The 26,426-nt window shown below is 41.5% G+C and overlaps 1 protein-coding gene across 7 annotated transcripts in view; it reads left to right on the forward strand.

Moving 5' to 3' along the window:
- The window catches only part of RFX4 (regulatory factor X4), a 177,547-nt gene that overhangs the window by 114,363 nt on the left and 36,758 nt on the right, over window positions 1-26,426 (forward strand). For all 7 annotated transcript variants that reach the window (XM_070254114.1, XM_023631039.2, XM_070254112.1 and 4 more), the window contains 4 exons: window positions 15,763-15,863; window positions 17,816-17,874; window positions 21,714-21,858; window positions 26,147-26,241. In XM_070254114.1, the coding sequence (XP_070110215.1) occupies window positions 15,763-15,863; window positions 17,816-17,874; window positions 21,714-21,858; window positions 26,147-26,241 (400 nt within the window). The remainder of the gene's footprint in view (window positions 1-15,762; window positions 15,864-17,815; window positions 17,875-21,713; window positions 21,859-26,146; window positions 26,242-26,426) is intronic.

The raw sequence follows: 26,426 nt of genomic DNA on the forward strand, positions 1-26,426 counted from the left end.
TGCTGTTATAAATGAAGACTTTTCCTCCATATCTCTTGACTGATGGTTGTTTATATATATGAAAGCTGTTGATATCTGTGTATTATATTTGGACCTGAGCATGTTAAATTTAATTATCTTATTGTTGTATTCCTTTCTTGAGATTCTCTTAGATTTTCCAGGTTTACAATCGTATTATCTACAAATACAGATAATTTTACCTTGGTATTTCTAATTTTTATACCTCTCATTTATTTCTCTTGTTGAATTACATTGGCTTATATCTCAAGAACATGTTGAAGTTCTTGACTTTAATGCAAATGCAGTGTTTTTTAATGTTTTAATGCAAATCCAGTGTTTTTCCATTAAACATGATACTGGCTTTTGGGTTAAGATTGATATATTTTATCATATTATGAAATGTCCATCTTTCCTTAATTCATTGAATGTTTTATGAAGAAAGGTTCTTGAGTATTATCCAATGTTTTTTATTGTCTAAAGAAATGATCACATTATCCATCTTGTAACATTGAACCATTCTTGCATTCCTAGGATAACCTCCCACCCACTGATAGTATACTGTTTTCTTTAATGTGCTCCAGGACTTTATTTGTCAACGTTTTATTTAGGATTTCTACATCAAAGGTCATAGTGAGATTGGACTGTAATTTTCTTTTTGTGTTTAATCTTTGCAGCTGTTCGTATCAATGTTATTCTTGCTTCCTAAAGGAATCTGGAAGCCTTCCTCCACATTTTTTTCTAAACTCTGAAACAGTTTAAGTAGCATTAAAATTATTTGCTCTTAGGGGCTGGTACAGTGCTGCTCTCCTTTGGCAGCCCAGGGTTTGCAGGTTTGGATCCTGGGCACAGACGTAGACACTGCTCATCAAGCCATGCTGTGGCAATGTCCCACATACAAAATAGAGGAAGATTGGCAACAAATGTTAGCTCAGGGCCAATCTTCCTCACCAAAAAAAATTATTTACTCTGGAAGATTACATAGAATTAATTTCCCTTTGAAGGCATCTGGACCTAGTGGTTTATGAGGGTAAATCTTTAAAATTTTTCTTCTTTTTTTCCTATAGTAATTGTCAGTTTAGATTTTCTATCTTCTCTGAGGTAAATTTTGGTAAATTATATTTTCCTAGAAAATTATTCATTTCTTCCAGATCTTTAATTTAATTTATTTGCTTAGGGTTGAGCAAAGTGGGTTTGTAGACTCATTGGATTTCCTCTGTGTCCGTGATTATTTCTGCTTTACTACATTTAGTTTGTGTAGTTGTGCTTTCTTCCATTGCTTGGTGCTTAAGTTACCTATTTTCTTTTATTTTTTCAGAAACAAGCTCTTGGCGCTGTTATTATTATTTCTTTTTTCTACTATGTTAATTTCTGCTTTTATTTTATTAACTCATTCTTTTTCCTTTCTGAAGTTTACTCTGTTACTCATTTATTCAACAAATATTTATTGAGTGCCCACTATGTGTCTGGCCCATTCTAGGTGCTTGTGTTACATCAGTGAAAAAAAGTTTTACCAAAAATTAGATGCTTATTTACTTTCCTTCGTTCTTGTTTAATAACATAAGTATTTCAGGCTTGGATTTTTCTTTGAGCATTATTTTAGCTATATTCCGTAGGTTTCCATATATAATATTTTAATACGGTTGTTTTCTGGAGATTTTGCAGATTTGGAGTTCCTCTTTGTCCTAAGAATTTTAAAAGAACATTTTAAAATTTCCAATTGTTAGGAGATATTGTTTTCTGGTTATTTACACTACAAAGTACAAATACACAAGTGTGTGTCTTTGACATACACATATTTGGACCCACGTTATTGTTATTTAGTTCTTCTATTTTCTTGGTGTTGTCCACTTAGACTGTTATGGGCCAAGAAAGGTAAGTTAAAAATTTACTGCTGATTTGTGCTAACCTATTGCACCTTGCATTTCCTATAATTTTTGTTTTTGAATGTTGATGCTATGTTATTTGGTGTTTTGATATTTCTAACTGCTTTATCTTCAATGAGAGTTGTAATACTTTCATTATGAATTGCAACATCTTCATTGTGAATTGCACTCTTAGCATTATCAAATCTCATTTAATATTTTGTTCTTTTGGCCCAGAATTTAACTTGTCTGATATTACTATCATGACGTTTGTTTTCTTTTTGTTTTCATTTGTCTGAATACATTTGGCCATCCTTTTGTTACTTTTATAACTCACTTGTATATAGAACCATTAGAATTTGTTTTATAATCCAATCTGATTTTTTCTCTTACTAGATAAGTCCACTCCATTTACGTTTATTGATACAATAGTACTTTTGTTGTTAGTTCTATCAGTTTATTTTGTTATTATTTATATTTTTACAGCTTTTTATTTTTCATTCAGATTTATTGATTATTCATTAACATTCACCATTTTTAGTGTATACAGTCAAAATATAGAATAGTTCCATCACTTCAGAAAATTTCCTCATGCCCCTATTTAGTCAGTTCCTCTTACCACTTTCCAAAATCTTATATAAATGGAATCACAGAGTGTGTAGCCTCTTGAGTTTTTCTTTCACTTAGCATACTCTGTCTTGCGGCGTCTATCAGTAATTTGTTCTTTTTAAGGGCTGAGTGTGGTATTCCATGGTATGGATATATCGCAGTTTGTTTTTCCATTCACCACTTGAAGGACATTTGAGTTTTCAGTTTTTGGCTATTATGAATATACCTAGTATCAACATTTGCATACAGGTTTGTGTGTAAGTTTTCATTCCTCTCTCGTGAATCCCTAGGTTGTGATTGCTGAGTAATATAGTGAGGATATATTTAACACTATAAGAAACTACCAATCTGTTCAAACTGTAGGAATCCAAAGTGCATTCCTACAGATGATGTTGGGAGTTCCTGTTGCTCTGTGCCCTCAACAGCACTTGGTATTGTCATGATTTTGTTTGTTTGTTTTAGCCAGTTGTGTAGTTGTGTAGTTGTGTAGTGATATCTCACTGTGGTTTTAATTTTCATTTTCCAAATGACTAATGATGTTGAGCGTCTTTTCAGGTGCTTATTTGCGTTCACATATATTTTTTGGTGGAGTAGCTGTTCAAATATTTTGCCTACTTTTTTTGTTGGGTTGTTTTATTATCAAGTTTTGAAAATTATTTTTATATTCTAGAAACAAGTTCTTTATCAGACACGTGTTTTGAAAATATTTTCTCTCACTCTCTGGCTTGGTTTTTCATTTTATAGGCAGTATCATTTGAAGAGGAGAACTTTTTAAGTTTGATGAAGTCTAACTTCTCAATATTTTATTTTATGGATTATGCTTTTGGTGTTATATCAAATAATTCTTTGCCAAGAAAGGTCACAAAAATTTTTCTATATTTCAATCTGGAAGTTTCAGGTTTTACATTTTTTGCATTTTACAGTTTTCTAGACTTTAAATTTTACTTTACATTGATTCATTTGAGTTTTGTAGATGGTGCAAGGTCTACATAGAGATCAAAGTTCATTTTTGCTTTCTGCATATGGAGGTCTAAATATCCCACCACCGTTTGTTAAAAAAACTAACCATTCTCTATTGAATTGCTTTGAAGTTTTGTGGAAAATTAATTGGCCGTGTATGTGTGTGTATATTTCTGGACTTTCAATTCTGATGCGTTCCTCTATGTGTCCCTTCTTTCACCAGTACCATACTCTCCTGATTACTGTACCTTTATAGCAAGTCTTAAAGTCTGGTAGTGTGAGTCCTCCAACTTTGTTCTTCTTTTTCAAAATTGTTCCTTTGCTCTTGTCTATTAATTTTATAGAATCTATAAAAAGTCCTATGGGATTTTGATTGGGATTTCGCTGACTCTCTAGATAAATTTTGAAATAATTGACATCTTAACAACATTGTCTTCCAATCCATGAGTATGGTATACTGTAACTCTCTATTTATTTAGGCCAACTTTGATTTTCTTCAGTGTTTTGTAGTTTTTGGCATATAGATCTTGCACATATTTTTCTAGATTTATATCTAAGTATTTCATGTGTTTTGGTGCTGTTGTAAATGATACTATTTTTTTTTAAGTTTAATTTCCAATTTTTCATTGCTGGTTTACAGAAATATGACTGATTTTTGTTTATTGGTCTTGTATCATGAGATCCTATTAAACTCACTTATCGGTTCTAATAGCTTTTTTGTAGAATTTTTGAGATTTTCTTTAGGTATAATCACATAATCTAGGAGTAGAGGCACTTTTATTTCTTGACTTCCAACCTATATATCCTTTTTTCTCCTGTCTTAATGCACCAGCTAGGACCTCTAGAATTTTGTCCCAGCCTAAGTGAGGGTGGCCATCTTTGCATTTTCCCTGATCTTAAGGGGAAAGCATTCAGCATTCATTGTAAAATATGCTGGATGTAGGTTTTTTGTAGATACCACTTATCAAGTTGAGAAAGTTCCCTTCCATTTCAACTTTGCTGAGAATTTTCATCATGAAAGTATTTTTAATTTTGACAGAGGCTTTTTTGTATTGAGATTATCATAGTTTTTTCTTCTTCAGTGTATTAATATGGTGGATGATGATGTTTTATGTTCAAATATTGAAACCAGCCTTTTGTTTCCATGGTAAACCCCCTTGGTCATGATGGTTTCATATATATATATATGATTGCTAAATCTGAATTGCTAATATTTTGTTGAGGATTTTGTATCTGGGTTCGTGAGAGTTATTGATCTTTAGTTTTCCTTTCCTGTAATGTCTTTCTCTGGTTTAGGTAGCAGGGTAATCCTGACCTCATAAAATAAGACTGTATCTTCTATTTCCTGGAAGAGTTTGTATAGAATTTTATCTAAACTTTTTGAATTCATGAGCTTAAAGCTGTTCATAGTATTTCCTTATCACCCTTTTAATATCTGTAGGATCTGTAGTGATGTCCCCTTTCTCATTCCAGATGTGGGTAATTTGTGTCTTCTTTCCTTTTTCTTGGTCACTGTGCCAAGAGGTTTATCAATGTTATTGCTCTTCTCACAAAAAACAGTTTTTGGTATCTCTGATTTTTTTGGTTTCTTATTGTTTTTCTGTTTTCAGTTTTATTGATTTCTGCTTTTATCTTTATTACCCTTTGTTCTTGCTTTGAGTTTAATTTGCTCTTCTGTTTTTAGTTTCTTTAACTGAACGATTAAGTCATTGATTATAAATCTTTCTACTTTCCTAACAAAGCATTTATTATTTTATTTATTTATTTATTTATTTAACTATTTGAGGAAGATTAGCCCTGAGCTAACATCTGCTGCCAATCCTCCTCTTTTTGCTGAGGAAGACTGGCCCTGAGCTAACATCCGTGCCCATCTTCCTCTACTTTATATGTGAGACGCCTACCACAGCATGGCTTGCCAAGTAGTGCCATGTCCATATCTGGGATCCGAACTGACGAGTCCTGGGCCACCAAAGTGGAACATGGGAACTTAACTGCTGTGCCACCAGGCCAGCCCCCTAACAAAGCATTTAATGCTATAAATTTTTCTGTAATCACTGCTCAGCTGCATCCCACCAATTTTAATATGTTGTATTTTCATTTTAATTCAATTAAAAATATTTTCCCTGTGACTTCCTCTTTGACCTATGGGTTGTTTAGAAGTAAGTTGTTTAATCTCCAAATATTTGAGAATTTTAAAGATATTTTTCTGTTATTAATTTCTCTTATAGTCAGATTACATACATTGTATTATGTCAGTTCTTTTAAATTTGTTGAGACTTATTTTATGGCCAGAACATGGCCAATGTTGGTGAATGTTCCATGTGTCCTTGAAAATACTGTATATTCTACTCTCATTTGGTGGAGTGTTCTAAAATGTCAAATAAGTCAATTTAGTTGATAGCATTGTTTAGGTTTTCTATGTCTTTACTGATTTTCTGTTCATTTGTTCTATTGATTACCAAGAGAGGAGTGTAGATGTCTCCAACTACAATTGTGGATTTGTCTATTTATTTTTTTAGTTATATCAGTTTTTGCTTTATGTATTTTGAAGCTCTCTTGTTAAGTACATACACCTTAGGATTGTTACGTCTTCTTGATGAATTGATTGATTTTCATAATGTAATGTCTTTAATTATCCCTGTTAACATTTCTTGTTCAGGAGTTTACTTTGTCTGATAGTAGTATAGCTACTCCAGCTTTTTTTTCTTACATTAGTATTTGTGTAGTATATCTTTTTCCACCCTGTTACTCTATGTCTTCATATTTAAAGTAGATTTCATGTAGCCAACATATAGTGAGGCTTTGCTTTTTTATCCAATCTGACAATTTTCATTTTTAGTTGCCATGTCTAGACCTTTATATTTAATGTAATTAATAACATGGTTGGATTAAAATTTTCCATCTTGCAAGTTGTTTTCTATTAGTTCCTTCAGTTTTTGCTCCTTTTTTCCTCTTTTTTGTGGCTAGCTGTGGGTTAATTATTATTATTTTTTGGGGGGGAGGAAGATTAGCCGTGAGCTAACATCCACCACCAATCCTCCTCTTTTTGCTGAGGAAGACTGGCCCTAAGTTGACATCTGTGCCCATCTTCCTCTAGTTTTATATGTGGGATGCCTACCACAGCATGGCTTGACAAGCAGTGCATATGTCCACACCCAGGATCCGAACCTGTGAACCCCAGGCTACCAAAGCAGACTGTGTGAACTTAACTGCTGCACCACCAGGCTGGCCCCTGAGATAATTATTTTTTATCATTCCATTTTCTCTCTACAATTGGCTTGTTTCTTATACCTCTTTTTAAAGTTTTTTTTAGTGGTTGCCTCTGGGTTTATATTATCTTTGATTAATTACAGTTTACCTTCATAGTATTATACTACTTCTCAGGTAGTGTAAGAACTTTACGACAGTATACTCTCAGTTTGGTCTCTCATTTTTCCTTCTATCATTGTCTTACATTTTGGTTTTGCATATGCTGTAAACTTACAGTTTATATTTTTGCTTTAGATAGGTATCTTTTAGAGTGATTAAAGACTTGGAAAACAATATTTTAAATCTAGTTTTATTCTAATGATTCCTTATCTTTATTTCTTCATGTAAATCCAAGATTTTGTGGAATATTTTATTCTGCTTCCTAAAGAATTTTCTTTAACATTTCTTGTATTGTAGGTATGGTGGTAATGAATTATTTCAGTTTTGTTTGTCTGAAACAGTCTCTTTCATTTCTGAAATACACTTCTATTGGGTATAGAATTATGGATTGACAAGTTTTTTGTTTTCTTTTCAGCGCTTTCAAGGTTTCACTCCATTGTTTTCTGGTTTGCATGTTTGTCTGTGCACATCTTTCCTCCTCTGTATGGACTGTGCCTTTTTTCCTCTGGCTGCCTTCAAGATTTCCTATCTTTGGTTTTCAGCTGTTTAAATATTATGTGTCTAGGTGTTTGTTTGTTTTGAATCCTGCTTGAGGTTTTCTGAGTTTGCTGGATCTGTGCTTTGATGTATATATTTTTGGAAAATTCCCAGCCATTATCTTCTGCTCTGTTTTCTCTCTCCTTTCTCCTTCTGGAATTTCAGTTACATGTATGTTAGACCATTTGATACTGTCCCACAATTCTTGGATGCACTGTTTCACTCTTTTCACTCGTTTTGTGTTTTTGTTTGGGTAATTTTTATTGACCTATCTTTGGGTTCACTGCTCCTTTTCTGTGTATGTCAACTCTCCTAATGAGACTGTTGAAGGCATTCTTCATCTGTTACCATACTTTGTTTTTATTTTCATTTCTAACATTTCATTTAATTCTCTTTTTTCATAGTTTCTATGTTTCTGCTAGAATTCCTCATCTGTTCATGCTGCTTGTTCACCTTTTCCATCAGATCCTTTAATGTATTAATCATGGTTATTTTAAATTCCCTGTTTGATAGTCTGGTTCTGTTGATTGCTTTATCTCTTGAGAATGGGTGCTTTTTCTTAATTTTTTGTGTGTGTCATAATTTTTGAATGACTGATGAACAGTGTGTAGAACGGTGGAGACTGAGGTAAATAGTATTTATGCCTGGAAATGGGTATACCTCTTTTTCTCCTAGGCTCTTAATATGAGAAGTTTAATCAGCTATTCAGGAGTTCACTGGGTTTGGGCTTTATTGTTGCTATGGTTACCTTCACTGCATCACCAAATTCAAATTCTTCTGGGGTACCTTGTGCTTAGGTTGGAAGCTTGTTTGTTGAGGGGGTTTTCTCAGTGTTGCTGCTCTGCGTCAGCTTTAGGCCTTCCCTGTGTACCTCTACTACACTTGTTAGCCTGTTTGGGGCTGGGGCAAGAGGTGGGGTAGGTTCTCTGTTGTTCTGGCTCAGTCTTAAGCAAGCCCTGTGGTTTTTGGATCTCAGAGTTGGGCATCTCAGTGATCCTGTCCCACCACTGAGATAAATATCTAATAGTCTAAGCCCATGACGGTTTCTACCAAAGTTAGAGAGCTTTTCCTTTTTATCCTTCACCCACCTGCAGTGGATCTCTCCCTGTGCCCTGGAGTCAACAGTGTTTCCTGCCCTTCCCCTAGCTGCTTGAGGCTTTTGTCCCAAGGGAGAAAGGTCCGGGTCGGGCTTCATGCTTTTTCCACAGCAGTGGCTGCTCCCCTCCTCTGAGTTTGCACTCAGACATAGGCTTTCTTTGTTCTCTCATCCTTCCGCTAGTCTTTCTCATGAGCACCTGGTGAGGTCTGTGGAGAAGATCTTGTGAATACCTGTAAACTTTCTTTGATCTGTGGCTCCCAGAGTTCTATACGCTCATGATTGTTCACACTTGGTGTTTAGCAATTTGTTTAAAAAAATTTGAGCTGAATTCTTTTACCTAGTTATGAGGATGTCCTGCTTTCCTCCCTCAAGCAGAGATGAGCTAGTCCAAAGTCTTTCTCTCTTTGAAGGTGCCTGTCTTTCCATAGATTCTAGGCTAGGTGGTTGGGACCTCAGCTCTCTGATGGGTTAAAGAGAAGTTCTGGTTTTATAGATTATCTGCCTTTCCAATTTTTCACATTCTAGGTGGAACAGAAGCACAACTAAATAGGCTAATGAGGTTTACATCCAGGTGGGATTATGGTTAAAGTTTAGTCTCATGGTTTTCTGCTCTTTTCAAGGGTTCTACACGAAGACTGAATTATTTTTATAACTCTATGTCTATGCATATATATGTATGATCTTAAAATATACATAGGATTATAAAAATAGTATATTTATATATTATATAGTTAATATGACATATTTAGTAATATTTAATTATATTATAACATTAATTTTACTATAATGTATTATAAAAATATAATTATTACATATGAAATATATTACATTGTATTATTACATTATACATAATTATATATATATAAAACGACCCCTTTAGGCTTTGAGTTATTAAATTCTTTCTTGTGCAATGATCAAGTGAACTAGATAATGGCTAAAACTCTACCCTCATTTTGTACTGAGAAGGTACCTCCTGAGGCATTGGTAAAAGTGTGCACACCTTTATAAGATTGCTTTACATATTTCTTCACATGCTTTATAGGTATTACACACACATACAAGGCATTTATAGTTTACTATAAAGCAGTGTCTGGGGTAAAAATGAAATGCTAACCCCTGCCTTCTTCTCTATAATTGGCTTCTTTTTACAGATGTGCAACTTGAAGCTTAAGAGCTGAAATAACTTGTTCACTTTCAGCTTCAAATAAATGAAACAGCCAGGATTCAAATATTCATTAAACAAATGTTTACTGATCACTACAATGTGGTAGGCACTGAGCTAGGTCCTGGAATCCAGCATTAAGGAAGATAAACATGCTGTCTGCTCTCTTTGAGTTTATAGTCTGCCAGAGAAGACATTGTTTTTAAATGACATAGTTAATTAAATACCAAAGCCATCTTTGGCTTACAAATACACTGCCTTTCCATTAAATCAGGAAGACAAAATTATTCAAAAAACCAGGCTTCATCTGACAGCTGACTTTTCACAGTTTTATATAGGCATTCATCCCTCAAACTTGTTTGAGTACCGTCTCTGTGCCTGGCCCAGTGCCTGGTCAAGGGTGGAAATGAGAATGGGCTCTAGAAGTCCTCACTTACACCCCTGGCAGGCCCAGGCTGGAGCACAGCTCCCCACTCACCAGCTCAGACACACCTCTCCCTTTCCAAGGGCAGTAAAGCATATTGAAATATGCTTTCAGGTGAATAAATGACAATATTATAGAGATAACCATGAATCACACACTCTTATTTATAAGAAAGGTAGATTATTCTCAAATTTGGGCTTTTCACCTCTTGTGATCTCCTAAGTGATCCTGGCACCATGGTTGTTAATAATGATTGGTTAAGCAGAAGTAAGAAAGCATGTGTGTGTATGTGTGTGTGTGTGCGCGTGCACTTATGTGTGTAGGGATGGTGATTAGGCAGGGAGGATAAGACATCAAAGAAGCACAGAGAAGACTGAGGCCTGAGACTGAGATAGTAAAGCAATAGCGATGCCCTGCTGGGGAAGCAGGAAAAGGCTCTGGTCTGGAGATGGGGAGTCACGCGGCATCTACAGGTGCACAGTGTGGGTGTTTTCATCATCTGAGATGGCAACGAGATAAGGCTGTGAGTCCAGGCTCTGGAGCTAGACAGATGTGGGCTTGAAACCTGGCTCTTCCTCTTACTTGCTGCATGTCCTTGGACAAATAAAATAACTTCTCTGAGCCTGTTTTTCACTCTCTGTGGGGACTAACAATAGTACCTACTTCAAAGGGTTGATGTGAGCATTAAATAAGAAAATACGTGTGAAGTGTTTAGTGCTTGGCACATTGCACTCATTAAAAGGTGCCTGTTGTTATCACCACTGTTCCTGTTATACCAGCATCACTGTTGGAGGTCATTCAGGGAGCTACCCGTATGGAATTAAGATACAGGAGAAGGGCTGAAGCTGTAGCTAGAGATGTGGGAACCCTCTGCACAAAAGTGGGGAGAAAGTGTGTCACTAGCAGGGCAGGGCAGCCCCTGGGAGTGCCAGCCTGGGGAGTGAGATGGAGGAGGGAGAGCCAGGGAGGAGACGAGGGCAAGTCAGCAGGGAAGGAGGTCAGGCTGCAGGGTGTACACCATCAGAGAAGAGTATGTCAAGAAGAGGGGTGATGGTCAGCATCATCTGATGCTGCAGGAAGGTGGGGTGGGCCAGAAGGCAGCTCTTAGATTAGGTGATCAGGAGGCCGGCTCTTCACCGGCTCATTCGACACCAGAGCAGAGCAGCTCGAATGTTTAGGTTACTCCTAAAAGTCCGGCAGCTCAAGTCTGAGTCCCAAAATAGAATCCTTTCTGAGCTGAACCCCTCCCCACTTTTCTGCAGCTTAATAAAATCAAACAATTGCATGAAGCAAAAGGCCCCATCAGCAGTCCTGCCTACGTCCTTCTCCCGGACTAAGGCCAGCTCCCCCATTCCAGCTGCGAGTAACATCTTCTGGGCAGTGTGTCATGGGTGGAGAAAGGCAAGCCCACCCTCCCTGTTGGTCCAACAGCCAAGGATGGTCACTCTTGGCACTTCTCTGAATTTTGACCTCTGTCAAAAGAGGCCAAATATTCTGAGAAGTCGTCTCACTTAGAAACTGGATTCAGTGCGCTAATAAGTGATACCATTTTTGAACTTTGGCTTTATTACACGTGCAGTAGTTTGAGTTCACTCGGTGTTCAACATTATTAAGCACCTCCTGTATATCAGGTGCTCTACTAGGCACAGAGGGTGTAGATAATCCCTTTTCTTTCAGGAAGACTTACTCGACTCCATTCTTTCCTCATACACCCACACCCACTCACCAGGAAGTCCTGTTGCCTCTGCCTTCAGGATATTTTAATCTGACCATTATCGCATTATTTCTACTGTTAGCACCCTCTTGTCTGGAATATTGCAGTAACCTCCACACAGATCTTCCTGCTCTGTCCTTGCCCTCCTACAGTCAGTTTTCATCACAGAAACCAAAGAAATCTTTTTAAAACATATGGCAGGTGCAAGAGTGTTGAGATAGTGGGAGAGCTGCAAGAGTGGAGAGACCAGCAATTTCAAATACTGTAGTCAACGCTTGAACAAACCTTTGAAGTTGGTAAGGACGGGAGCTAGGCTGCTATCTGGGGCAGGAGCTTTCTAGACAGAGGGAACAGCAAATGCAAAAGCCCTGGTGAGGTGAGCAAGGGCCTGGAGAAACAGAAAGGAGGCTGGTGCTGCGGGAATGGAGTAAGCCCGGGGAGAGTGGGAGGAGCTGAAGTCTGAGAGATACGGAGGGACAGTTTGGGTACGGTCTTGTGGGGAATATATCTGAGGTCTGTCCATTTGGAGCTGGGAGCCATTCATTCATTCATTTCATTTTACAAACGTTTCTTATGTGGCTGCTAGGTGTCTGGCACTATGGTAGGTACTAAGGATACAGTGATAAGCAAAATAGACGTTGGCCCTGCCCTCTACATGGAGCATACAGTCTAGTGGGAGAGATGGGCATTAATCAGATAATCACACAAGTTAGTGTATGGTTACCAACTGTCACAACCACAGCACCCTTCAAGAAGAATAACAGGGGGCTCTGACCTAGTCTAGGGGGCTTCCAGGAAGGTTTTCCTGTGGAAGTAACATCTGGTCTGAGATCATATCAATGATGAGGAGTTGAGTGGGTGAAGAGGGGTGGGATGCTCTTGGATGAAAGGATGCCAAGGGCAAAGGCCCTGGGATGGGAAAGAAGTGGACGGAGGCCAGTGGGACTGGCATGTGCATGAAGGGAGAAAATGCAAGCTGAGGCTGGAGAGGAAAGCAAGGCTGGAGTATGAACCTTGGGTGTCATGGTGAAGATTTGGGGTTTTATCCTAAGAATCATGTAAAAGCATTGAGGAGTTTTGATCAGAAGGTGAAATAGATCAGAATTGCAAATGTTTTGGAAAAAATCCCCCTTACAACGTGGAAGATGGAGTTGAGGTGGGAAGGCAAGCAGGGTGGGGTGGACTCTTCAGAAGCTGTTGCAGTGGTGCAGGTAAAAGAGGACGATGATAACTTGAAGTAGGGAGAAAAGGAGAAAACTAGATGAGATTGAGAGGTGACTTGGAGATAAAATCTGTAATACCTGGTAATGGGAAGAGAGACTATTTGAGTCTCAAAATTAGAGAAGAGAAACACTCCTACACAAAAGGAGGAACAAGCAGACATTATAAACTTCATGATGGGAGGCAGTGGGCAGCACAAGGGCCACCTACAATGTTTTCTTGCCTAAAAAATTATAACTGAATTTAAGCAAGCCTTTAGACCTAACTGCCAGTTTGTAGGAAGCACACAGGATAGATGAACAGGTTAAACGGCACTACAAGGAAGAAATTAACCAAATCAGAATGTGGGACATTCCAGGGAACAAATAACATGATGTTGCCAGTAAACCAATGGCATGAAATAGAACATAAAAAAGACTTAAGAAATAGAAGACAATATTATATGTTTTATGCCATGTGCGGACCTTGTTTGGATCCTGATTCAACAAACTAAAAGACGTCTTTGTGAGAAATAGAGAATTTTGAGTACAGACTTGGTTTTAAATAATATTAAGGAATTACTGCTCATTCTGATATGTATACTGATGGGATGGTGGTTTTAAATGTGTGCGTGGGTACACTTACATACATATTTAAATGAATATTGGAAATGCATACTAAGTTTTTGAAATGATATGACCTCTTGAATTTGCTTAAAACACTCCAGAAAAGAAAGAGTGGCTTGTGATAAATTAAACTGGCAAAATGTTGCTAATTCTTGAAGCTGGGTCATGGATACTTGGAGGTTTATTATACTATTCTCTCTATCATGGGGTACATTTGAAATTTTGCATAATAAAAAAGTTAAAAACAAAACTTCATGGAAAGTAGAGTTCACACTGAAATAGGGAACACAAGAAAAGAACCAGGTCTGAGGGGGAAATGATGGGTTCAGTGGACACGTTAAGTTTGACGTGCCTTTGGACTTCTAAATGGAGGTGTCCTGGATGCAGCAGGTCGGGCGTTCTGAAGATCTCTGCTCCTGAGATATAAAAGTGAGTGTAGATGGTGACTGGAGCTGCAGGGACGGAAAACTGTCAAAGGAAGGAATACAGCAAGATAAGAGAGGGCCCAGGAGTAGACTTGGAAGAACTGGAAAACATAGTGTTCAGGGATAGAAGCATGAGCTTTGTGACTAAGGAGGACTAGCCAGAAGTCTGAAGGGTCACAAATGCCAAGGGAAGCAAATGTTTCCAAAAGGAAGAAGGGGTAACAGAGCCGAATGCTGCCAAGATGTCAAGCAAGCTGAAGATTAAAATGAGTCCATTGGGTTTGTGTCATGGATGGACATTGCTGCCTGTGTGAGGCTGCTTAAGTCAAGGGACGGGAGTAAGGTGAGGCATGAATGGGAGGTGAAGAAAAGGAGACAGAGAGTCTAGACAACTCTTTGAAGAAGTATGTCTGTGAAGAGGAAGAAAGAGGGTGGTAGCTTAAGGGGACAGAGTGAGGAAATAAGAGGGATTTTTGTTTTTAAGGTGAGACATTCTTGAACACATTAAAATGACGAGAGGAACGATCTAGAGAAAGGAAAAGGTGGAGGAAGGACGGTCAGTAATGTAAGGTTCCTGAGAGGGCAGGAGGAGATGAGTTGGGGAGTTGAGCCTTGGGACAGGAGGAGGGATGGCTCCTTAATTCTGTTAGGAAGTCATGGGAGATGATCCATGTGGGTAGCAGAATGCCGATGTTCTTCCTTTGAGGTTTGTTTTCCCCCAAGAAGTAGGAGGTGATGCCACCTGCTGGTGGGGAGGAGGGAGTTGGGGGATTGGAGAGGTTAGGGTCCTGGAGAGGGTTGGAATTAGTCATAGAAAAGGAAGAGTATGTGAGCAGCAAAACATGGGAGGATTGCCAAGCGGGGTGGAGGCTGGTGATCATGGTCTGACAGGAGAGTTGGTGGGAGACGGAGCCAGGTCAGGGTAGGTGGTGTTGGTGGAAGGCAAAGATGGTGTGGATGTCAGCATTGGGAAGAGGTCCCTGTGGCCAACTTGATCAAAGGGGACATCATGGAGGATATTGCACCTTGGCTATGAGCAGATGCTTTTGATGGTGAGAGCTTGAAAATGGTGCTCAATGTCTTCCCAACTCCAAATTCTGATCTCATATGACAAGCTGCTGCCCCCCTTAACCCTTCACTCCTTGGCCCTGCCCCCCACCTCCTGTTTCAAAATAGTCCTCGACTCTCCAAATCTGATATGGTTTCAAGGTCAGGGTTGGTTGCCAGTTAAAAAACATGCTGTTGCCTCCCAGTTCCTGCCAAACAGCAAGGAGTTTGGTGAGCCTGAGCCCAAGCTGCGTGGGCAGGCACGGTGGTATGAGGCAGACGGGGTTTCTCCCCAGTTGGGGGGCTCAGACAAGACTGGGCAGCATGAGGTGGAGAGGCCAATTGCAAAACAGCTCTCTTAGGCCCGCTACCCACTGTCTTCACCCCTCACACGAGGCTCTTCAAAAACATGAAGGATGGCGTTTCACTTGCGGCAAGAGTTGTAGATGCCACCAAGCCTTGCAGTGGGCTTTTCCCCACACTTGCGCAAGCTCTGTCTCCCTCGTCGACCAGTGTTGGCACCAGAGCACATTCTCGTCATGCTCTTCTCAGACCCACCAGCTCTCTGCAGGGCTTGTGCTGCCTGCCCTGTCTCTGAGGTTGCTGCAGTGAGTGGCACCTGCTGGTTGCAGCCAAAACACGATTAGGGAAAATGAAACCCCATCGGGACATATTGGGAGGACTGAGCAACACTCTAGGCACTTAAAGCGTATCGTTTCTCTTTCCAGCTTGACTCAGGTGATCCGAAAGTTTGCCAAGCAGCTGGATGAGTGGCTAAAAGTGGCCCTCCACGACCTCCCAGAAAATTTGCGAAACATCAAGTTTGAACGTAAGTACGAGTTTGGCAGCAGAGGGGAAGGGAGAACATTTTAGCGCCAAATATTTTACATACGTTGTTAATAACTATAATAATAATAAAGGCTACCATTTACTGTTTGCCTACAAAGCACCAAGTATTATGCTTAGTGCTTTCCATGCATTAACTTATTTAATTCTCACAAAATGTTTATTACGGGTGGCACACTTCTTTTATAGAAAAGGAAACAGGCTTAGAGGTAGTAAGTAGCAGAGGCAGGATTTGCTCCCAGGTCTCCCTGTTGACACCAACGTTTCTGCTCATCTCATTTAATTCTCACGCCACCTCTGCAATGTAGGAAACAATATCCCCATTCTACAGATGAGGCTCCGACAGGCAAAGAAAATTCCGCAAAACCACACAGCTGGGAACTAGGGACCAGGAGTCAAACTCAAGTCCGTCTGACCCCAGAACTCAGATTTCCCTGAAGTTCCTGCCTACAAAATGGTGGAAACAGGAGACAGGAAACAGCTTCAGGGCTTCACATATTTACTTCTCTGCCTAATGAGAAAGCCAAATTAATATTTCTCATAAGGGGATTGGGACTGTGCATGTCTTCTCTGCTGAGCATCACCACTCATTCCCCAGCATCAGTCTTGCCTGAGAAAACTGGTCCTATTTCTGTCTCGATGCGTCTTGTACTTGTAGGAAGACTCACGTGCTGTTACACAAAGGTGAAATGATTTTAAGCAAAACACAGTTTTAAGATATATGTTTCTGAAAGCCCTATTTGAATACAGCTTGCCATTCGTGCCCGAAATAAGTGCCAGCGAGGAAAATGAAGGAGATCAAATTACCCTCTCTCCACAGGCAAAGCGGGCCTTTCAGACGTGCTTTGAGGCCGCCTGCAGTGTCCATCACCTATTGATAAAGCCCGCTTTATTTCACGGCTCTCAGTTCTTTTCTTTTCCCGAGCACTAAATTCCACATCACAAAGTTAAAGAAAAAGTAATTAAGGAGAAGGATTAACGATTGATCGGCCCGGAAAATTAGAAGTTCATCTGTGCCCCCCACCCCCCATTTCTCCGTCCCACGCCCTATTTTTCAAACCAAGCTGGCTCTGAGCACAAATTAGAATAATCCCAGGGAAACTTCTGCTCCTTGACCAGTTCAGGAATTAATGAGAAGAATGCCCTGCACCTGTTTTAATTATGCTGACAAAACAAACCTGTTGAGGTCTGCTGGCCCTTCCACCTGTGGGTGCCTTGGAGCGCCCTTCAAGAACGTGCAAGGAGTGGAAACACACACCACTCCAAATGACTCTGTAAGAATAAAGACCTGGGCAGGCACATGGCCTGTCTGCGGCGAAATCTACAGATCACCCGGCTTCAAATCACCAGCCTATTATGGCAGCATAGGCAACAGGATCCTCAAAACATGCAAATAGGTCATGGAGATCATTTGATAAAATGATGGATGAGGAATGCAAAGCCACATTGAAGGTTCAGCCCAGGGTTGCCTAGAGGCAACCCCTAGCACCACACGCCGCTGAGGTTCAATCAGGGTTTCCTATTAGATAAACTACTTTTTTAAGGGCCTTCTTCAAAGCTTCCACTTGATTCCTGCAATTATTTATGAGGAGAAGCGATTGAGCTCGCAATTAGCGAAATGAAAGACAAGTAAATAATTGCTTTTACTCACGGTTGATTGACGCCACAATTTCTCACACCTGCCAGTGTGGCGTGTGTGTGACTTTGAAATATGTACCCCAAATATCACTGTTCGGAAATAGTTGTGGAAGCCCAAATGGGAGAACGAAGAATTAAACTCAGGGTTTTGCCAGTGGGTGCATAAAATGGGGTTGGACAGTGAGACAAATCTAGGCAAATAAGGAAGCTACTTTTTGAAATCTGCCCGTGGCAAATCCAAGGGAGGACCATAAAGCATGCAAATATTTCAAACTAACTCTTTTTTTCTTCTTCCAGTGTCGAGGAGGTTTTCCCAAATTCTGAGACGGCAGACATCACTAAATCATCTTTGCCAGGTAGCCATCCTGTGTTGTGTGTTCTAACTCCTGCTAGGTCATTGCACAGGAAGGGCGAATCCACAGACAACTCCCTAGAGGACGTGTCGGGTGTTTAACAGCACTCTCTCACTATTCAGTTTCTACAGATAAGGAGTAGAAACATTAGCCCATCACTAGATACTTTCCACTAACATACAGAATGTTTTCTGACGTCAGTTGCCCCTTAACCTTTCCGATACGTTCTAGGTCCCACCAGTGGGTCTTTTCCCTTAAAGTCAATCGGGGTTTCTCAGCCACTATTGGCATTTGGGGCTGGGTAGTTCTTTGTTGTGAGGAGTCGTGTTGGGCCTTGTAGATGTTTAGTAGGGTACCACCTTGGTTGTGACAATCAAGAATGTCTCCAGACACTGCCAAATGTAGCCTAGGGGGTGCAAGGTCACTCCTGGCTGTGAAACACCGAGATAAATGATTCAAGCAGATGAAGAGGATGATTTGTTTGTTGTGTTTGTGTCATCCAGAAGAGTTAAAGCCACGTAGTATATTATACACCAAGTTTTGTTTATTTTTTCAGATTTCTGTTCTTTTTAGCACAAAGGTGACATATGCTTGCTATAAAAAACGTTTAAGATAACAAAAGTGTATATAGTAAAAAGTGGAAGATCCCACTGTAACTCCATAGTGATAACTTGACTGCATAAAGTGTTGCATTTCTATTAATTTTGCACCTTAAGGAAGGGAATCTAAGTCTTTGGGCAGTCCGTTAACATTCATTAAAATATTAATGATCTTAAAGCAGAAGGGGCAGACTGGTGGCTACAGATCAAATCTGGCCCTCAGATGTGTGGGGTTATTTTTGTTTGATTTGCATATGTTCAAAAATTTTTTCACTTAGTTGCTAACAGTTGAAACTGGGAGATGACAGTTAAACACCCAAATTTTCTGTAGAAAAATTTTAAGAGCTGGCAACCCCAGAGCTACATTTCCCCAGGGCAGTAATCAGCTGGCTGGGCTGAGCTTCTGTCCCGCAGGCACTGTCCTCCTCATGGCCCCCACTTTCTCTTACACATGGCCCACCTCGCTCATGTATGTCACCTGCCTGCCTTCTTTCTATGTTTAGGTTTGCAGCCTCTCCCTTCTCCAGTTGGTTCTTGGTTGGTGCCGGTTATTCGAGGTCAAGTTGGGAGGGAGGGATTTCTGGTTAGAGTGGCCTGAAGGAAGCCTCCAGACCAGGAACCAGAAAGTGTAAAACTACACGTACACACACCTCACTGTTCCTGCCCTGCCCTTGGCATAAATGGCACAGGGGGTGGTTTGGAGACCACAAGGAAACCCTTCCACATTCGGGCAAGCCAGTATAGAGACCACACCTGGGCATTGTTCTGGGAATGGGCAGAGCCTGACAGACTCAGGGAAGCAAACAAATACTGGCGAAACAAAGAAACACTGCCATATTTCCGAAAGCACGTACCTTCTGGGTTTTTTTCCCAGCTTGGAAGAGCTGGTCCTGGGTCATATCAGGGCGCGAGATGTTGTTTGGGTGCCTCTGTCTGGGGCTCAGACAGTTTAGGAAAGCCTTTGACCTGTTAGTGCACGTATAGGTAAAAGCATCCACATCCATGCATATAACCACCCGCACGCACACGCACGTGCACACATACACACACACACACTCCTTCTCTCTCCACTCCCCACACAGGTAGTGTATAATTTAATCAGCAAATGCTACCTTTCCATCTTGGCTGGCCGGCTATCAGACACATTCCAGGATCAGCCAGAGGACTAGGGTTTGTGTTGGGAATGAAACACCATGGACCCCTCTTAGCTAATAGCCCAGTGAGCTTTCCTAAACACATACGAGGCGAGTCAGACTAAACGACATCTAGCCGAAAACTTACCCCAAATGCTTAAACCAAGATCTGAATATCAAGGCCCTTTTAGATATACTAAGCGAGCAACTTGGCGTTTACATCTCAGCCGTTCATCCCACAAAAATCTTTGGCGTGCCTACTGTGTGCCAGACACTGTGCTTAGTGGTACCTGCTACTAAGTGGAAAAAAAAAAAAGTAAACCAAGAAATAATTAAAAGTGATAAAGGTTATGAAGGAAACAGAATGGAAGTAGAGAATAATGGGGCACTTAGGTTCTATTTCGATAAAGTGGTTAGAGAAGGTTTCTCTGTGGGTGTGACATTTGAGTTGGAGCATACATGATGGCAAGGTTGCCAGGGCAGGGTGAGAGAATAGAATGTTTCAGCAGGCAGGAACACCATGTGCCAAGGCCCTGAGGTGTCAATGCAATCACTACGAAGAGAACCGACCTGAATAACAGTAGCCTCCTTTACTGAGCTCTTACTCCCTGAACTATGCACTTTTCAAACATTATCTCAAGGAATCCGCAACAGCAGCCCTCCTTCAGAGGTAGGTACTGTTACATCTCCATTTTATAGATCAGGAAACCGAGGTTAATCTACTTGTCTGCCCCAAATCAATGTGCAGGTGAGCAGCAAGGCCAGGATTTGAACTAAGTATATTTGAATCCAGAACCCCGGCCCTTTACATTTGCTTGTTTCCATTATCATTAGAGACTGACCCAATTCATATTCATATATTCTAAGCCTCTGTGACCTTCAAAGAGTTCTACAAGGATTTAAGTGAGATTTCCTTGCGCTCAGACAGTCTGGGTGTAAAAGGGGTTGTCAGTATTTATGTTTGCCTCGAAATTCACAAGCATTAGGAGACTTAGAATGTCCATGTATATTTGAAATCCCTTTTTTCATTTCATGAAAGACATTTTTGAAAATATGTAAGTGAAGGAAGTGATTCTGGAGATGTTTTTCTTTGCTTTTATCGGTATTGTTCCAACTTGGTAGTTCCAAGTATTATGCCAACTTCCAAGTTTAAGTTCTAATGAGGGTTGCTGAGGAAGCCACAGGTTAAACACATACATACACACACATATTTACATTAATAAACAACTGAGTCTTGAAGTGTGCTTTCCCTTTTCTTACATCTCAATTATTCATATTTGTTTTAGTCATTATAGTTACATAAAAAACAAAAAGCAAAATCAGGGGGCTGGCCTGGTGGCATAGTGGTTAAGTTCACATGCTTTGCTTTGGTAGCCTGAGGTCCACCGGTTTGGATCCTGGGCACAGACCTACACATCACTTATCAAGCCATGCTGTGGAGGCATCCCACATACAAAATAGAGGAGGACTGGCACAGATATTAGCTCAGGGACAATCTTCCTCAAGCAAAAAGAGGAAGATTGGCAACAGATGTTAGCTCAGGGCTAATCTTCCTCACCCCCAAAAAAACACAAAACCCCACAATATCAGAAAACTAGGCCATAAACTTCTTCAGAATGTATTTGTATGAAAAATATACACTGTAAAATTTCCGAAGTTAAGGCTTTCATAGGCCCAGGAGTAGCAGGACCATTCCTAGATCTGGGCCTGTTGCTTCTCAGGCGCTAGAGGTACACGGGTTATTAAGCACAGAGCTCCTGTCCCACAAGCTTATATCAGAAGGCTGACAGATCTCTGGGCTTCATCCCATTGTTCCATGGGGTCAAGACCAAAGGGGCTGGGAACACCAGGGTTTGGTCTAGCATAGGACACGTTGCGGTAGTTTCTTATAAAAAGAGATGTGAGGAGAGAGTCACCAGGGAAAACAGTGTACGGATCTTCTGAGTTATGGAGTCATCTGCTGATTTCCTGATACTGAGTTTTCCTAAATTTCAAAGTGGTTTGCAAAATACCATAAGCAGATTCATTAAAATGGCCTAAAAGGAAATAAAGTGAAGGGGTTTTAACCTAACAACCCGTGAGCTAATGAATTGATTGCATTGGATTACAGGCATCTCGAACAGTGATCCACAGTGCAGACATCACATTCCAAATGCTGGAAGACTGGAGGAACGTGGACCTCAACAGCATCACCAAGCAAACCCTTTACACCATGGAAGACTCTCGCGATGAGCACCGCAAACTCATCATCCAGTGTAAGGTGTTCCACCAGGGATCGTGTCTTTCTGTTTGTTTTAAAAAGAAAAAAAACGTATCTTGGTGCATATCTAAGTGGAATTCCCACCCTGTCCCTCTCCCTAGGATCCCGTCCCTCTTATCGTTCCTGTTAAATGGGTCAGCCCAGATGGGAGGGTTAATTGATTTAAGAGGACGTATGTCAACATTGCTGGGGGAAATGGGGGTTCTAGTGCATTGGGCAGCACACAGTGTCATGCAAAAGGCTCCATACGTGACCCTCAATGCCAGATGTAGTTCCATGGGTGGCATAAAAAACAGAGCAAGAGCTTGTTGCCTCTGTCAGTGTGTGTCAGCCTGGAGGCAGCTGGATATGCTGCCTGTTTTCAGTGGAGGGCCATGTGAGTCGGCCCACCTCTTGGCAGGTGACCCTTTAATCAAATGTTTGAGGAGGGGATGTTCGTGTCCCTGTGGACAAAGACTGCAGGAATACTGCTCCAAATATTATCCTGATGTGATGATCAGGTTGGTTGTTCTTAGTAGAAGAGGACATGAGAGTGGCAGAGAACACCACTATTCTTAGCATCTCTGCCATTCCTCAAACGCCCATCAGAGCCTGCTGCCCAGGGCATCCCCCAGCCCAGGGACCCTGGATCAGGCTCTGTTGACTACTTCCTTACTTTGCTCAGCCTTCCGTTCTCATACCTCTGGGGGAAAGTGGACATGGGGGTGGGAAGGGTGAGTCCACACTCCTCCTATCAGCTCTCAGAAAGGTTGGTGCCAAGAGTGTTGGGAGATGGACCCAAGATCCTAAAAGTCATGTCATTCAGGAAGCTGCAGAGTGGCTGTCCTCCCAGAAGAAGCCCCTGGCCCCTTAGATTTCCATCCTCTATATGCCTCTCACACTGTTGTCTTGAGGGAAAACTTTCTTCAGCCAGCCTAAGCATGTTATGTTTATAAACAAATAAAGTTCCCTAAGATGTTCCTCTTAGAGACCTCTTTCCCACTGAGACCTTTCCAAAAGCAAATGGAGCAGCTGAAACATTGGACCACGTCGACCTTCATTGGGGCTTCTCTCTTGGTTGACCCCAGAGCTCCTCTCAGGCTCTTATTTCTTCCTCTGCAGCAGCCCCCAGCCCGCTTTCCCCCTGTGAAGAATTTTAGAGATTGTCACTAAAATAAATCAGCTTACAGAGTGCCTAGTCTATGCTAGATCCTGTGTCAAACCCACCACATGCATCATCTCATTTAATCTCCACATCAACGTCAGGAAGAAGATTCTCTTATTGCCCTCCCACCCTTTTGGAGATAAGAAAACTCAGCCTCAGAGGGTTGGCCAACCTTCCCCAAGGTAGCCAAGCTGGACCTCGAACCCAAGTCTAGTCTCAGCTCCACTACCATGCATTAGTGCTGCTCACTTTGTGGAGGAGCAGAGGAGACAAAAATGATGAGACATGGGCAAGTTTCAGAGGTTTTAGAATCTTTCCAAGTTCTTACAGTCATGCTTCCTGTTCTTTTTCCCTGCTAGAAGGCCAGTGGAAGTGTGGCTATGAGCACTCTAACACCACAAGCCGTACCTCTGATGGTTGTGGCCCCAGGGCCTCATGCAGGGCCAAGCATGGAGGGGGTGCCACTGATGTCTGTGTGGGACCAAATAGTGAATGGAAACCCAGGATGATCCGACTTCTAGTTCTGCCAACCACTGCTAGCAGCATTAGGCTCAGCTTTCTCCTCCTCTCAGCACCTTTTGTGGGGAGGAAAGTGTGACCCAGACTCAAGGGGAAAAATACAGTCACCGTCACTTGCTTTAGGGATCAGGCTCTGAGCCTTTGCTGGGGCACCACGGGGTCACTGCTGCCTCTCCAGCAAAGACCCTGTTGGGGCTTTCTCTTCAAGCTCTCTCAGGCTGGGGGCAGAGTGTCGCCCTTTAGGGCTGAGATTGTATTCTCCTAGAGGAAGGGAGTGATGCGGTTCATTTCAAACTGGGTGGTATTTACTGAATGCCTGTCTTGGGTCAGGCACTGTTAGATGCTGAGCAAAAAGCAGTGAATAATATGGGCACTACCCTTCCCCCATGAAGCTTAGAGCTAACGGTAAACCAGAAGTTAAACAAGTAATTTACAAATGGTTGCGTCTTACCAAAGAGGACATGCTTTGTGATGCAGTGCCAGGAAGAGGGGGATGAGGAAGGGCACCAAGCCTGAAGGCAGTGGCCTGGCACATAGGTGTCATCCCTGCACCTCCCAGCCAGACAGCTGGGAAGTAAGTCCCTGACACAGTGAGCCAGACCAGAGGTCACTTTGAGCAGGGCTAGGGGCAAATGTGTGCTGCACTCTCCTTTCCTTACAACCAGTTGACAAATCTGCAAATTCTTGCGTCAAATCCATGATGTAGATCCCAGCTAGGACTGCTTGGCTCACCTTAAATTAAAAAGTGCGTGCTGGGACGTGAGCATGCTGCTTAGACTGAGTGTTAATGGTGCTATGGTATGAGCATGGAGTTGGGATGGCCAACAGACCTTGATTCAAACCCTGGCTTTTATGCACTGTGACCCTAGCTTCCAAATCTGTAACATGGGGATGATGCAAGGGATTAAATGGGACACTATGTGCCACATGCCTGGTACATGGTGTGGTGCTAATATAGTGAAATGGTTAGGAGGTGAGCACTCAAGTCAGGCTGTGTTTGAAACTTGCCTCTGCCATTCACTAGCTGTGAAACCTTTGGAAAGTTATTCATCCCTGAGTGCCTTTGTTTCCTCATTTGTAAAATGGGGGTAACAATGCCTACCTCCTTGGGTTGTTCTTCCATTCATTCAACAAACATTTGAGCAACTACTGTGCGTACCAGGCACTGTTCCAGGTGCTGGCCTCATGACATGCACATTCTCAGGGGTGTCTGAGGTTAAATGAGCGTGTCCATGTACAGCATTTAGAAGAGTGCCCAGCACATGGCAAGCACTCAATAGATGTTAGCAGTTAGCACTTTCATTGCCACCACTGTCATCATCATCATCTTTGAAGCGCAGTAGCCCAGATACACAGACAGTGTTATGAAGAGTGAAAGAACACCAAAGAGAAATTCAGAGACCTGGGTTCCAGGCCCTCCTCTGTCACTCACTCACGCTCTGACTTTGAGTGAGTCATTTAATCTCATTAAGACACAGCTTCCTCACCTAGAAACTGAGACAGATCAACTAAATGGACTTTTAAAGCCCCTTCTCACTCTACAGTTGTATGACCTTCTGGTCCCGGAAGCCGACCTCTTGTAGCGGTCATCAACTAAGTAAAATAGAGCGGATTGGCCAGTCCTGTGAAGTGGGAGAATGAAAACTGCTCAGACAAATGAAAACTATAGAAATGTGAGGATTTTGAATTATGGTTTGATTTATTGAGCTCTGCACACAAAAACACAAAAAAATGTAAAGAGAAGAGATGTTTCAAATTGGAGTGCACCACAGCTCTCTATAACTTCCTCTTTTCTATAGCGCTTCAGTGATGGCAAGTCCTTCCAGATTCAGTTACTTGACTTGCAGCTGAAGACAGGTAGTAAAGTGGAACGATTATCTTCCTTTCACTAATGCAGAAACGGAGGGCAGAGAGATTGTCTCCTTCATTCCACAAATATTTATTAAGCATCTATTGCATGCTGAGCACTGAGAGGCTGGTTAGGCTACTTGCCCAGCATAGTTGTGGTTCAGAAACATGTAATTTATCAAATGTGCCCTACCATAGGGCAGAGGGCAGGAGAGCAACAATGCCTCTACCCATTCATGCAAGCAAGCAAGTACTGGATAACAGCTCTATCAAGGTAATGCACCAGCTAATCGAGACATTAGATAAAGAACTAGCAGGGGAGACGCACACACACACGCACCCCTAACTATGACAGTGTTACTAGTGGTGTAAGGGAGGTAGAATACAGATAATAAAGTGCTATGAAAGTAGAGAGGAGGAGTGACCAATTCCACTGGCAAGGGGCATGGGGAGGTAAAAAGGATTTCACAGAAGGGTCATTTCAGCTGGGCCACAAAGAACCAAACAGCCCAAGCAGAGGCAACTGCCTGAGAAAAGCAGAGCTTGTTGGGAGAAAAGCAAGAGACATGGGGTGGCCAGGGTTTAAAGTGTTCCCAGGCTTGGAAGATGAGCCTGGAAAGGTAAGTTGGGGCATATTTTCTAAAGCCTTGAATGAGCTGCTAAGACTTTGGAGTTATAGTTTATTCAGTTTCGTTCCTCTCTTCTTCTAAGATGCATCTCAATTTAAACACAACTGCAGTGATGTGGGGGGGCTTCTCTTATTGTTTGACAGTGTATCAGGAGTTTGACCACCTCCTGGAGGAGCAGTCTCCCATCGAGTCCTACATTGAGTGGCTGGACACCATGGTGGACCGATGTGTTGTGAAGGTTGGTAAGCTGGAGTAGAAGGTGCAGCCTTGGGTCCTGCAGCCCATCACTCCCCTTGTGACACTTGGGCAATCCGGTGAGCTATCTGAATGTTCCTCAGCAGCCACGGAGCCCTAGGGTTCTAAGCAGAGGCCTGGTCCCCCCTCAGGAGGCGGGGGATGCAGGTGACAGGACTCTGAGTGTCC

This window comes from Equus caballus, chromosome 28 (genome assembly GCF_041296265.1).
Source record: "Equus caballus isolate H_3958 breed thoroughbred chromosome 28, TB-T2T, whole genome shotgun sequence".
Taxonomy (NCBI): domain Eukaryota; kingdom Metazoa; phylum Chordata; class Mammalia; order Perissodactyla; family Equidae; genus Equus; species Equus caballus.